This window comes from Ceratina calcarata, unplaced genomic scaffold (assembly GCF_001652005.2).
Source record: "Ceratina calcarata isolate Rehan_Ccalc_2016 unplaced genomic scaffold, ASM165200v1 scaffold132, whole genome shotgun sequence".
NCBI classification, from domain to species: Eukaryota; Metazoa; Arthropoda; class Insecta; order Hymenoptera; family Apidae; genus Ceratina; species Ceratina calcarata.
In genome coordinates, this window is record NW_017134257.1 from 205,464 (window position 1) to 220,842 (window position 15,379).

Here is a 15,379-nt window from a genome sequence, read left to right on the forward strand (position 1 = left end):
CGATTGGGCTTCGTTTATGAAAAGAAAAACGATTAATAAAAACAATTAAATTTTTCTATACGATTTTAATACACTTCACCACTTTTTGTTTAATTTCACGATAAAAAAATATGACTTCGGTATGTCGATATATAAAACAATGCAATATAGATTAATTAACAATACAATAATACGCTAGCTCTATGATATTTATAAAAATATATATGTATATATATAATATATATATATCTGTATATTATCTTTACATAATTTACTTATTTAATAATTCTCTCTCGAAAGCGCATAAACAATTAAGAAACGGAATAAAATAGAATATGTTCGAGTCGAAAGACAAACGGGGAAAAGAAAGATCACGTCACGCCGCAAGCATACGCAGTTGTATGTCTGACACGTCGTCGACTGCCTCCACTGAGAACGGTTGAACGCAATGTTAAGTGAAGAAGGAACTCATAGGTCAGACAGTGTCGGCGATTCGCATCTCGCAGAAAGGGGAATGCTTCCATAAGACAATATACTATTTTTTATCTCATCCGCATTTTCAAAATCAAGATTTTTCTCTCACTTATTGATCCGGAAATTAGACAATCTTCTCGTTGATGTGTATCGAAATTGCTTCGTGGGTGAGTCATGCGATTATTTAAAATGCCCGGATGAAAAATGAACATCTCCCTCGCTAACTAAACTAATCTTTTGATCCTACATCCCTAAAATGTCCACTTAATCCATTTCTATCTTTAGCGATACAAGCAAATGATTCTAAGCCTTTATCATTAAAGAAGACTAATAGCTGTTATGATGAGCAGAGAACGACTTTTAATTCACGTATGGCACTGCAAAGTCTCGTCTCCCTTCCACATTCTCGATATGATGGTGCACGATTAAAATTCGTCGCGAGATCACGATTATGAAGCGAAATGATGATGATAATTCTCAGAACGATCGTCACCCTGACTCGCGGATTCAGTCCAACGGTAGGATGAATCAGATTGTCGCAACCACTTTTTCCCAACTTCGAACTTAACTGATAAATCTAATCTAACCTAATCGATGAAGACTATCGAGAAATTCTATTTAACTATAAAGGTATTCTTTAAAAAAGTCGGGAAAAAGGTGATCACGACGATATTGTCGGTGGGAACAAGTGAGAAATTAAGATAATCAAGAATAGAACTGATGAACCCGCTTCCGGAAAATTGTGGATAATTATATTAACGGTTGCTGGCGTCTGCTAATTTTAAAGCGTTATGCTATTTTTACGACTTCCTGTCACGTCAAAAATCTTTCGAATCTTTTATTGCTCTGGTAGAAATTGTAGAAAACAAGTATGCGGTGAACGATCGTACAGAGATCTCTAGAGTTCCACTCGGTAAATATTCCACTCGTTAGCTGTTTCACAATAGAACGCGACCCACCCATGTATCACAAGTAGTTGATGAGTCGCATATTCATCGAATGGGACTGAATAATGATTACGATCATGAGGAACGATGACGCCGACTACGCCGCGATGTGTGTCGGAACCTCGGCCAAAGTGAAGGCTACCTGGCGCGTTCGATAGATCGTTTTAAGTGTTATCTTAAACAATTAGTTGTCCCAAAGTCTAGCGGAGGTTCTCGACATGTTTGGGCCCGTTTTATTCGTAGTTACTACCACGCGCAACGAAACTCGATATCCCGAATTCCTGTTATCGTTTTCCGGAATCACAGTTCCGTATCAAGGAATAGTTTTAAGTCAGAATCTTGTGCCTAACCAATGACCTGCCGTGACTCTTATTAAGGCTAAAATAAATAAAATATACATCCATTTCATTCAATTAAATTCATTAGAAAATATACAATTTATAGCATTTTTCGAAAAAATCTGACAGGCAATTGGTTAAGAGAAATTACGTTACGGTGAAAGCTTACTTAGTATTCGTCAAAAGAAGTATCCAGACTTTATAAAACATCCAGTAAAGATCTCAATTTTCAACTTGAGTGTTGAGAAATCTTAATCCAGACGTGATGACGCGTCGGGGGAAGGGAAGACTGCGTTGTAACGAACAATTTTCGTACGATTGAGGAAACTACCGCCGATTTCCTCGGCGCGTGAATCATTCGAGATGATCAGCAAACGAGCTGTTCCGGTGATTCGAGTTCTGTTACACGTAGTTAATCGATCATTGACACCTAAAAGGGTATCTCGGGACCCGAAAGAAGCCACGGCTACGGAAATTATCATCGATGGACTTGTATCAACGCTTCGTCCTATGACATACAATTTACATGTACACCGATCTGACGCAGATTTTCCTTTCACGCACATACAATACGCGGTCCGAGTTCCGGCAACCACTTTCTTATTATTTATTTTCTTGCCTTGCGTACTTCTCGATTGTTCACCTCTTACGTTAATACATCTCGCGAGAAACCATCAGTTTCCCCTTTGTTCATTTTCTTCTATCCTGCTTTCAAGCGAGACGGTTTTCGTCCGTCTATTTCTCGTTAATCGACGAGTCTCCCTATCCGTTTCGCGGGGAAAAAGAATATTTACGGCTCCTTCCGCGCGTTCTAAAAACGGTTTGCGAAAATCCTGCCGAAGAAGAAGCAAGAGAGAACGCAAGAAGCGCATAATAAACTCGCGACCGTATTTTCTTATTAGCATCAATGTTAATTCTTCTTTGTTTCTCGTCGCACGCGCACTTTCTCCGCGCCTCCGCCCACACACTGCCCCCGTTCCCGATCCCTCAAGCTGCGAAAATAAGATCAGACTTTATAGCAGCAAAGTTAAACGGCAGATTATCTGGGCATAATGATCTAGATTATCTTCGTGTACAAGCACGCCGGCCGTTTTTCTAACTCGTTTTCTCTTTCTTTTTTTTCCTTCATATTAATATTTTTCGCGGCGGCGTCCCCGTATATCGGAACGTAGATGCTAAAGAGAATACCTATAAATATAGTTTATATGTGTGTGTTTGTATATATATATATATATATAGAATATAATATAATAATATAATAATAATATATAATAATATATAATATATGTTTATATATCATCACTCTCTCACAATCTCTCGAATTTATACTTAACATAGAAAAAATATAGAATTTACACACTTTGCCTCGAACTTAAATATAATAAACTTTTCTCTCTCTTTCTCACTCTCCCTTTCTCGTACTTCGATTAGAATAGATACATATAGTAGCGTCCGTATACGTACATACATATACACATATATGTCTGCATATGCATATCCACATACATATATACATATACGACCTTTCCTTTATATTACTATATTTCGGTGTGTATATGCTGTCCGTGCGCGTGTACATGTCGGATTGCGTTCGCATGCGTGTCATTCGTTTGAGTGTGTATGTACATATGTACATGTAAACGTGAACATGAGCGTGTGTAGGTGTGATCAAGTCTGCGGTCGGATGAGTGATGTTTGGTGTTGCAACACAGGATAAATGTTATACATATTATACGAATATATGCGAAAGTCGAATGAACGTACAGTAGCTACAAAGAGTATGCGTGTCTACAAAAATCCTCCAACAAAAAGTTTCTAACCGTTATATTATGTACATATATTAAACAATACAAGACATTAACACATTTTAATTCAATTGATCAACATAGAGCAATGCTGAAGTAAATTTAATAAGAACGTGCAAATACTTTTTGCCGCTACTGCACATTACTGTTTATGCACGTGTACTTCCATTTAAGTCTGTTAATTCTGGGCTAATCGACATCTCATAAAGAGAACGAGTATTTTGACAAGAAGGAAGAATTTATCCTAAGTCTTTGCTTGTTTCGAACGAAGATAAACGAGAAGGTATAAGGATACGCGATTGGTTGATAGAGAAAACAATCGAAACGAAACACACGGCGAACGAGGACACCTGAAACGATTCAACAAAAAGGAAATATAAAAAATATAAAATACATAATAATAGTAATAATATTAATGAAAAAGTAAAGAACGAAAGGGTGGGAAGAGGGGTATAGTCTGGGCGAAGAAACTACCGAGACACCCCCTACACAGAGCTGCAACTCGAACGATCGATAAAAAATATCTTCTTCTATCGGGTTATCCGTCTGGAAGGACTGGATGACGCGTATTATATATATAATATATATACCTTTACATGTATAATATACGTTATTAATAATATAATATACCGCGACTTGTTCGAAGCTGCGACTTGAGCATATATCTTCGTTTAAAATGGCAACGATTGACAAGAAGTATTTTCGACGATAGAATCGAAGGAAATGAAAAACGAAAGACGACGGAAAAAAAGATCGCATTGGAAACTAGTTGTCATGCGAGTCACGAAAATAAGAAAAAAGCAGAAGAGGACAGAAGAAAACGAAGTCAGCATAAATATTGTATAAAAAAACGTAGAGATGAAAGAACGAGTTTTTATATCAACTTAACGCTTCTTCGTCCAAATAGAAAAAAAAGAACCCAATAGGGATGTATAACATTTCGGTGGAAAAAAGGGGATAATACAAAGAGAGATATAGGACAACTTAAAGACACGTACCGGCCACCCTCTCATTGTGAATCGAGGTATGAGTACTGTGGTTCTTTGACATCACGAGATTCGTCCACGAGGTCATCCACGAGGAAGGACGAAGGGGAAAAAAGGGATACGACGAAATGGCGAACGAAAAAGCGCGGTCGTCCTTCCTCTAAGGACGCAATCGTTTCCAGAGAGAGTCGCGGTAGAGTGACACGTATCGATAAATAGCGATTCGATCTATATATACGCGATATTATATTAATGATGCAGTTACAATGTAATTACGATTGTTCAAAGAAAAGCTAAATGCGTACACGGCTCGTCGATCTTTACTGTGAAAGATACATTGGTTTCTAGTTCTCTCTTTGAAAGAACGAATTATTACTCTCGAATTATTACTTAGGACTCGAATAATACACTTACAGAGTGTAAAAAGTCAGCCGCATCTCGTGGCCATCGACCGAACATATCTTTTCCTTCTTCCTTTTGTTCCGTTACTTCTTCCTGTTATTCCCGTCCTTTCAACTATACAGGGAGAAGCCAGTTCACGCAGTCCCGCGATTCACCGTTCGCCTTAAAACATTTTGTTTCCCTTTAAACGCCGTTTCTTTCCTGACCTTTTCTTCTCCTTTTTTTTTGTTTTTTTTTTGTTTATTTTTATTTTTTATAGAACTCTTAGTTAATCTTTTTCTTCCACGCAACGGCGTGCGCGTAAAGCCGTCCCCGACCACCCGTCGTCCCTACGACGAAACGCGCGAAAAATACAAAATCTAAATCTCCTCGATAAAATATCCCTCTTCTCACCGCTCGTCAGACTTTTTTCCTGACACCGTAAATATATATATATATATATATTTATGTTTGTTTATATATATAATATATATTATTAATATTATTATTATTTCAATTGCTATGTCACTTATATAAAGGTAAGGTGATACTCTAGCAGCGAGGGGATGCTGGGTGGAACGGGTACGCCGTTTAAAAAATTTTTTTCTTTAATAATACTATCTATATAAGTAGTTAGTGCGTACTGGATCGAGGGACACGTGACTAGTTACCCTATTCCATCTTGTTCGTCCTCAATTTCTTTCACCTTTTTTAATTTTTTTTTTAAATCCTTCGTACGACGATGTGCCTATGAGATTATGAAATCGGCTAATTGCCTTTTCATGTATGTGTATCTGTTCGTGTAAAGTGAGTGGTGAGTGTGAGTTACGTCAAAATGTGTGGGCTATATTTTCAGTAATCGCTTGGGGATTACGAGGCTCGCAAGTTCCGGAAGTCCCTAACGTCGATACATCCACCGATAGTTTAGTCTCTTTAGTGATAATATTCTGAAATGTGAATATTGAGTGTTGAACCAAACATTACATTTCGCTGCATTTACCGATCAGAAAAAATCGATAGGTTTTCTAATAAAGAAACTTCGGATTCATAACTATAAGAGGATGCACGATTTAACTTCATCACATTTTCACGCAATTTTTGCTCTTTCACGATCACGTGATTTACTATTTCTAAACGTTTAAAAACATTTTAAGTATCTTCATTGAGATTCATATCGTTAGTTTTGTAAGGAAAAAGGAAAACAGATAACTTGATGTTATAGAATGTAATCAGCTATTCGCACGCGGCCATCTTTGGTGTTAAGCTGACACGTGGTCGCGAAAGAGCTTAACGATCGAGAGAGCGAATGACCTCTACCGCAACTGCGTCTTCGAAGCGTTAGAAAGCTTTTCCGTATCGCAGAAATCGAAGGCAGTAATTTTCATTAAGTTTCAAAACGGACATTTATGGTGACGACTTTGTAAATAAAAATAGAGTTTGTTATGTTAATTATTGTATTGTTAGTTTATCAATATTCACAAGCACCTTCGTTATAGTATTCATAACATTTCAGGTGGAAATATGTAATAAAAATTACGACTTCGACTTCTCAGCTAATAATAAGCTGCGTACAATGAGAGAATGATTAAATATAAAATAATTTAAAAAACTCTAGCTTGGCGTACATGGATTGTCAAACATATATATCTAAATAGATTTTATTCAAAATACTCGTAACGAGAAATCAAATAACAAAATAGCACCCAACTAAGGTGTTGTAAATCAACTTGTATGTACAATTATAGAAAAACACGCCGTGAATGAGACTGTTAGTCAAAATTAAACGTTGCAATAATCAATAAGCAACGTGCTTAGATCTCGTGATTTAAAAGATTCAAGAATAGCATCTCGGCGCTACGAACTATCGATTGCTGCGCATCATAAACTTTTTCCAATAGTCCGAAGGCAATCCCATAAACGGCAAATCAAACGAAACGCTTCTCCCACAATACGCAACCGTCTATGAATTTCAAAAGCAACCCGTGTCCCTCAGATGCTCTCCGTCACGTTATTCGTCCTCCGTGGATAAATCAGATCGCGATTCTGCCACGAGTAACCCTGCGAGTTCGACGACGTTCAACTACGTTACGCGATTATAGGATGTATGAAAAGACGAGATGATAGTGAATATATACATATACAATATGAGCGAGTATGTGTTTTTGTCTGTTACTTCCTCACTCTCACTCTCTCACGTTCCATGTATTCTCGTAGAACTTAAAAGCTGACTTCGTTGTATCCGGTCGGCGGGAACGACGCGACAAGTTAGCGTTAATAATTATATTCATTTTATCGGGACATTCCCGGCGTGTGTTAGAAGATGGTTATAATTGGCAGCAGTGGAATTGAGAACATTGTGCGCGTCCGCTTCCCCGACGACGTGGCCGCGAGGAAATTGTTATCATTATTCCTATTCTTCTTCTTATTAATATTATTATGACGTGGTTTCCTACGGCCGGGACGATCGGGGTACACGAGCTTCATTTTTCTTCGTTTTATCGCGTACGGAAAGATTCGGGATGTGGTGGGCGTTGTCCGGCGCCGCCATTCCTGGTTGGGCCTAGAGTTCGAAATGTTTCTATGTGTTGTGAATCCGGGTGTGTATAGCCGCTATACCCAGGTGTTGCGACGCGAAAAGAGCCTTGGGACAGATGTCCGTCCTCGACGATTTAAGAGAAGATGCGTAGCACCTGCAGCACAGGCCTGTTGCAGATCGGGCAGCTGGGGTCGGAGCTCTCGCAGACCCGATTGCCGCAGTCCAAGCAGAAGTGATTGTGCCCGCAGGGTACTAGAGCGGCGGTGACTTCCTTGTCGCAGCACACCACGCATTCCCGTCGACCACCGCCGAGCAAAGAATCTGTCGGCGATGTAGGGCTTGCCGAAGCCGGCGGTGATGGTCTTGAAGGTAGCGCAACGCTCGGGAACGACCAAATCGAAGAAGCAGACGCCGCCTGGGAGTCAAACGATGGCGATTCACCCAGTCCCTCGTCCCTTTCCATGCCCGCGCCCCAAATGGCAACGAGATCGTTCAAGCCGGGCGCGCCGGAACTGCTGGACGAGCTACTGCAGCTCCCGCTGCTGGAAAATGCTCCGCTAGACCCGTTCGAGCCATTTGAACCGTTTGAGCCTGGTGGATCGAGGCAGCAGAGGATGGAACTTAATCCGCTGCGACTCAATACGTTGAACAATTCGGCTTCGTCGATAGTAGTTCCGGTTCCGGTTCTAAGAGCTATATGGGCCTCGATCTCACGTCTCGCGGCTTCAACGCTTTCTGGAAGTCCCGTGACTTCGAACACCGGCTCCTTGTCGCGACTGGGCGTCACTATGTAGGTGTGCGTCTGATGCTGGATTCTCTTGATAGTGGCGCCTTTCGGGCCTACCACGAGACCGACGACTCTGTACGGGACTCGTACCTGGATTGTTACGTGGCCGGGGACTGACGCCGGTGGTCCGGGTGGCGCGCCCAACAACGCACCCAACGAGCTTTTGCGCGATGCGCGTATCTGTGAAAAGTGTTCCGCCGCGGAGAGAATCTCGCGCTTTGCGCGTGCCACGTCCTCCTTGCGTCCGGTCACCACAAACACCGGTTCCTCGCCGCGGACCGGAGTCTTGATATAAGTGTTGGTCTTTGCCCGGAGTGCTTTGATTTTGCAACCTGAAATCAGAAAAATAATACGTCGTTAGACACGATGTTCTTGGGTGAACGCCAATGAAAGAATAAATTGACGATAGATCGCGTCAGTAAAACTATAAAGTTTTCTAAATCATTAATTTTAGGCTCGTTTTCACAAGTGAAACATATAAATAACGATTTTCATTGGAACGCAGAGTGCCCTTCTGTCATGATGCAATTGTCTGTACATGAACAACAAGACAGCGTGCGCGTAAAGATCCGTGTGCGGTACGAAAAAGGAGAAGTTGGAAGATCGGTGGGATGCCAAGGAGAAGGAAGAGCTACGACGGAGAGAAAGAGAGGGGATGGGGTGCAGGAAACTGGAAGGAAGGAGGTCCCGACCCGGTCTGATCCTCGGTCTCGCAGACTCCCTGGCCTTGAGCCGGCGCAATGCTAGCAATGCAGGTGAACCACTCCTCTACCTTTCCTTCTCTCGCACCCGCGAACCTCCTATACATACTCGTTCCCCGACGTTCTGTCCTCCTCCGTACCGCGGCTATCATTCGCGGATTCATCTATCTATCCCTTGCTGTCTTTCTCCAAGCTCCCTTTCATTCAGTTCACTCTCTCCTTCCTCGGCACAGCCAAGGAACACGCACGTTTCTCGCATACCACCGGCTTCTTCCTCTCTTACCGCTTTTGCAATTCCACGTTCATTAGAGAGCTTTTTAATTGATCGTATTTTATTGACTGTTCCCTCGCGATCGTAACCCACACCGAACGATCTCGGAGTCGGTGCGAGTAACGAATTATCTAAACTCAGTCACTGGTTTCGCAATTTATAAACAGACAAACTATGACTTCGTTTTTAAATTCTTAGAAGAGTTACGCATATACATAATTACATAACTATACATATGTATATATACATATATACGTAAATAAATAAATAAATAAATAATTTTGCTCGATCTACATGAAATTATTTTTAATACCAACCCAAAAATAAAATCAAAAACTTCCTATCTTTTCAATTAGTACTACAGTTCTTACGTTATGCTACCTACAATGTCACGGGCATCCATAGCTTTTCAGGGACAGTTGCTCTGGCGCAATCTTGACATCGATACGGCCTTTAACTGCACGCCATGCCGAGACGCGGAGCGAGGCGACGCGACGCAGTTAGAAGCGTTTTAACATGAGGGAAGGAAAAGGGACGATCCGCGAGACGCGAGGTCGTCTCCGGGGCGCGAACGTAATTGCGGCTATAACCATACGACGGGGTCTATACGCATTTGCATCCACGGAATTCCCATGAATTTCAGCTAGTTTTCCCACGGAAAAACAACGACCGCGTAGAGTGCGCTGTTACGTGGGTGTGACATCAATATCTTTCCAAAAAGAATTGGTTAAATTCATCAATTGAAACGATTTTTTGTCTTTCCTGTATATACATTTGATAATATCATTTCTTTTTAAGTAATTATTTTTGTAATTAGTTTTGTGTACAAATAAAGTTGCACACAGAAGATATATTTTAATTTTGCGGGGAATATTATGTATAAAGTGGAAATGTTTTGTAAAAAATTCATATTCTTATTTCGAATGTAAGTATTGTCATTATGTTTCGCTAACATTTGAATTCGATGTCAATAAAATGAGCAATCACGTGTACATGCAAGTTACATTGCGCTCGAAACAAATATTTCGTAACTCGCGTGTCCTCGAGTCAAACGGAGTAAATCCTGTTTCAGTTTAATCGATCAAGCTTTATTTTCGGAACCCATTGTACCCAACCTTCTCTCCCGTCCCGTTTATTCCTTACAGCCGGTTTACCTTCGGCAATTATATTCATTCAATGGTTACACACCTCGCCCGCACCCCTTCAACCCTTTCTCCATCGTTTTTGCAATGTCGAACTCGACGTACAAACATAAACTACATAAGATTTAAATCATTCGATATTCCACATTAATGTCTTGCTTATTTTCCTGCGGGTACTGCAATGTGCAAACCATATTGGGCAGTTTTGTAGTATAGAAATGTTGAAATCAAGAAAGAATACGTTCGTTTAACATATACCTTGAATATTTAAATTCAGAAATAAAAGCTATGTGCAATAAAATCATAGAATTGCTCAGGCTCCAGCACATGGTTTTGGTGCCAATTATTTTTGACACACGTCCTCGTTGACTGGACTAGTCCAGACGTATTCGTAGCGATAAAACGCTGCGAGGAAAAGTTGATCGTACTTCTAGCTGGAAAATTTTTAAGATGAGAGCGAGGTAGTCACGGATATACAAGGGTAACCATTATTATCCGTAATCTAAAGAAGCATAAATTTGCCCAAGGATACACCCGGCGAGATGCCTACGGCTGCTGCCGAGTAGACGAGCAGAGGAAAGACGTACAAATTGAGGGGGATAAAAATTAGGGGTCTGATTAGTCGGCGTCGTCGTGTCGAAAACGGTTTTTAAGATGCTATTCCAGCAAATTAGTGTTATTCTAATTAATTTTAAGTCTTCGAGGATATTTTTTTATATAAAATAAATTTAAAAGTAGACAACTAAATATTATTAGTACTAATTAATAAATAAAGATTATACAGAAATATTTAGCATCCAATTGATTTTTGTATCACTGTGAACATGCTTTATAAATTCACTTCGCAACATCCATTATACGATGTCGTATACGACGTGCATACGAATTCAGGAATGTCCAAATAAAGTTATCATTCAGGTTGGATTGATAACAACCGTAAATGTACATTGCATTATAAGATTCAACTAGGTAGAACTACTATTTTAATTATGTCTCAACATTAGAAGTTACTTTTATACTATCCGGACAGTTCGGCTTTCTGCAAAACTTCGAAAGGCAGATGACGTACATACAAGTTTAGTTCAAGTGAAAAGAGGCCGTTATCAAGGAAAAGAAATTACACGAAAACCTTTCAGATGATACTTGAAACGAAACTGAGGCGTCGTAGTTCCCTTTGATGTACCGTTCCTGCGTTAAATTTCTGTTTAGCCAGAATTCCGAAAATTCGCCTAGAGCGATTCGGGGTTTTAGGTTCGCTAAATAACTCTGATAAGACAGGTGAACGAAGATCGGCTCTAACGAGAGCAAAGAACAGGGAGGAAGGATATGAGAGGAGGATAGAGAGCCTAGCGAAGAAAGTGAACGGCGCGGTGATGAAGAGAAGGAGAAGATGCAGAAGGTTGCTCTCCTCGTGGTTGATGAAGGTGGCTGCTCACTTGATGGTGATACCGATGGTGTGTAGCGGGTAGTGGTGGTTCGGATGGAGGAAGAGAAGGTGGGGCGTGGGTCGCAGACAGTTGAAGGGCCGCGGCCAAGGTGAGGTGAAACGAAGATAAAGAGAGTGAAAGAGAGGAAGATAGTGTGCGACTCGAACGGCATCGCGGCAGAACGAACGTAGCGCGCGCTGTTTGCCTTTGTCTGGCTGCCTGTATCGAAGGGACCAAGGAACGAAAGGGAGGATCGACCGAGACTGGGACCTCGACCCGGTCCTTCGTCCTTTCTTCGAGTTCTTCGTCTCGTTTCTTTTCTTTTTTATTCCATCTCACGCGTACTCACCGCAAAATCGCAAATTATGGACGAAAAGGAAAGTAATAGGTCCGACAGAACCATTCGATTCGGCACATTCGAGTTCGATTGGGGATAAATTATACTCCTGATCCGACGTCGCGATCTCAAGATCAAATGATGTACATACTTAGTTCATCTCGCGAATATTGTTTTGGAAGCTACTACTTAGAGTGGAATGCAAAACTGAATATGGTCTTGTTTTTTTTTTTATCCATCCACGTAACCAATGCACGTGAACCACGTGGTTTTCTGCGCGCTGCCCGAGTAAACCAGTCAAAGCCCCTCTCCGGAGAGGATGTTTGAATCTCCTATTTCTCACGATACGTCACTCTCTCTCGAATGACGTTGCTGAAATCTGCAGCAATAGCAGCAGTGCTCTCTCCCTCTTCCTTGCTCTTTCTGTCTCACTCTGTAGAGGCCACAGGATCAATAGTTACGCGACTCTATAGCCGGCAGCTGCATTATACACACGGCTCAGAAACTGCATACATACATACTGCGGTCATAGTGCACCGCTCTCACGCACGTATCGAGCCTACATTATTATCGACAGATTCGCAATATCTACTGTGAAGTTCCCATTGCCTTGTTACTCAGATACGGCTACGATTCCCCAGCAGTCATTATCAAAAGTTGATCCGGATTGATCGACGTCAAGATTCACTTGAAACCGTTCAACAGTTCGAGACTTATCTCTATTCAAGTATTTCCACTTCACCCAAGTTCCTGCTAATTAAATCATCTACTGCTTATTCGATAGTACATCTGATATTAACATTCAGATCGTACGCCAAGTTTTACAAAATATTTCTCCAGATACGATGTCAAGTACACTGTCACTAGCACGTATCGAGCCTACATTATTATCGACAGATTCGCAATATCTACTGTGAAGTTCCCATTGCCTTGTTACTCAGATACGGCTACGATTCCCCAGCAGTCATTATCAAAAGTTGATCCGGATTGATCGACGTCAAGATTCACTTGAAACCGTTCAACAGTTCGAGACTTATCTCTATTCAAGTATTTCCACTTCACCCAAGTTCCTGCTAATTAAATCATCTACTGCTTATTCGATAGTACATCTGATATTAACATTCAGATCGTACGCCAAGTTTTACAAAATATTTCTCCAGATACGATGTCAAGTACACTGTCACTAATCAGAAAAGACCTCGACTTATCTACGTTCAAATATTTCTACTTCAGTTAATGAAATAATTGATTGTTTTTTAGACACTAGATCTTGAAAAAGAATAATAATCCTACGTAGAAGAAATACTAAAAATGTGCAGCTACTGGAACTTCTTGGAAGCACGAAAGTTATATTATGAAAAAATCGTCCAAGAGGGACAGGAACTCAGGGGCCATCTGCTCGTCTTTCATTTTAATTACAGGCACCAAATATGCCTCTCGCTAGTGAAGTACTCGTCTTTCCCTCGGCGACTCGCCGCATCATCGAATCCGTGGGTGGCATCGATGCGCAGCCGACCCAAAAAGGAGAGACAGAATCGTTCGTTTACCTCTCGATTTGCCGGACTTAAACGCGGATTTTGATGGACTAAAAACATGCAGATTACTACATTACTTAATAATGCATAATATAATAATTACATTCTGTTCCGTTGTCATAAAATTTAGTTTTTAAATTTTGCATTATGTAGTTAGTTTGCTTTTGATGTAATTTTTTAAATCGCCTCTCATTATTTCAGGGTTCAGTAGGATTAGTAAAAAATAATGTACACTGTCTGAAAAAATTGTTTTTTGAAACAATGAAAATTATCTTCGAAATCTCATAAACTGTTCGAAGTCTCATAAACGTACGTAATTTTAGAATTGCTGAGGAAAGTACACATCATAAAAAGAATATTTAAAATTCCTCGGTACAAAGTAACCCAACGGTAAGATGCCATAAAATTTCCCACGACCGTACAGATCACCCATGACCATTCCCAAAACCAGAAAAACATTTCGTTCGATATGGGGAAGAAGGTCGGGCTTCTACGGAGCTGATGGGACGAAACAAATGCGAAACAATGTATATACAGGTATGTACATGGACCCTGATCGTGGTCCGCAACATGGGTATTTGGTGAGTTTATTTAGGACTCCGCGGGCCCTTAAGTAGCGGTACCCTTTGTCGTGGACGTTTGTTCGTCCGTGGATACGACCGCTCTCGTGGGGCACGAACCGCGCGCGGATATCACGAGTTTCTCAGGCAGGTCAGTGAAACTGCGCCGTCAAGTTGAAGGCCAACACCCCCACAATGCGACGGCTGAGTAGTTGAGTACCACCGTTCGCCCCCACCAATCCGACTGAACCACGACCACCTTCTTCTTATCCTCTCTACACTGCTTCTCACAATCAGAGCCTTTCCGTCCTTTCCCGTCACCCGTCCCGATAGTATACAAGCAGACTTGGACAAATTTTAATCGAATAATAAAGCCATCGAATCAGCCTCTTTACCTGTTTCTGTTAACGCTGAGAAAATTAGATTTAACTTTTTGCATTGGAATAAAAATTCTATTAAGACCAACTACAAAACACTGTCGGTTGTATTTTATACAGAATCATACAAATCACTCTTATAGTATTAGAAATAACTGGTTTTCTAAAATGTTGGAAAATCTATAACGAAATTTTGATGAAGGAACGTGGATAATTATATTTCACCTCGAGGAACAAACGTTAAACGCACGATCATGTCGATTTCCACTGGATTCAAGGAAAAGAAGTTGACGATTGGTTGAACGCGACGCCAATCGTGCACTCTCTTTGAAAGCGAGAAGAGAACAGCTCACACGATGAACTCCAGTGGTCATTCTTACCGCGACCACCGAGTTCATACAGTTCGAATTGTGCAGGTGTGACCAATATGTGCATTCATCCTTCCCTCTGCCCCCTCTTTCTATGCCAATGCCCCGTCGCTACTCTACTCTATCTTTCTATACGCATTTTCCTTTAGCTCCCTCCCTGACCCTTCACGAAGGCCAGAAATTCTTGCCTCTCCTCGAAATAGATCGATGACACTCGTCCGAACAATCCCGTGAGTGTGCACGCATCATGTGCGAGCGTAATATGAATGTGCGTGTGCATGTGTACGCAATTTATGCATCCGAGGAATTAAAGAAATCTTCCCTATATGCAATACACGATTTCAATCGTTCAAATTGCATTCCAAATAAGTACCAAAATTTGAAAGTAAATTTGAAAACGAACTTCAAATTTGTAAAAACATTTCAAG

The 15,379-nt window shown here is 40.8% G+C and overlaps 1 protein-coding gene across 1 annotated transcript in view; it reads right to left on the bottom strand.

The window, feature by feature from the left end:
* Window positions 1–215: 215 nt before the first annotated feature.
* Window positions 216–15,379, bottom strand: part of LOC108629321 (RNA-binding protein MEX3B) — a 57,071-nt gene continuing 41,907 nt past the window's right edge. Inside the window, exon 2 of the mRNA XM_018031919.2 lies at window positions 216–8,565. Coding sequence (XP_017887408.1) covers window positions 7,580–8,565 — 986 coding nt within the window. The 3' untranslated portion in view covers window positions 216–7,579. The remainder of the gene's footprint in view (window positions 8,566–15,379) is intronic.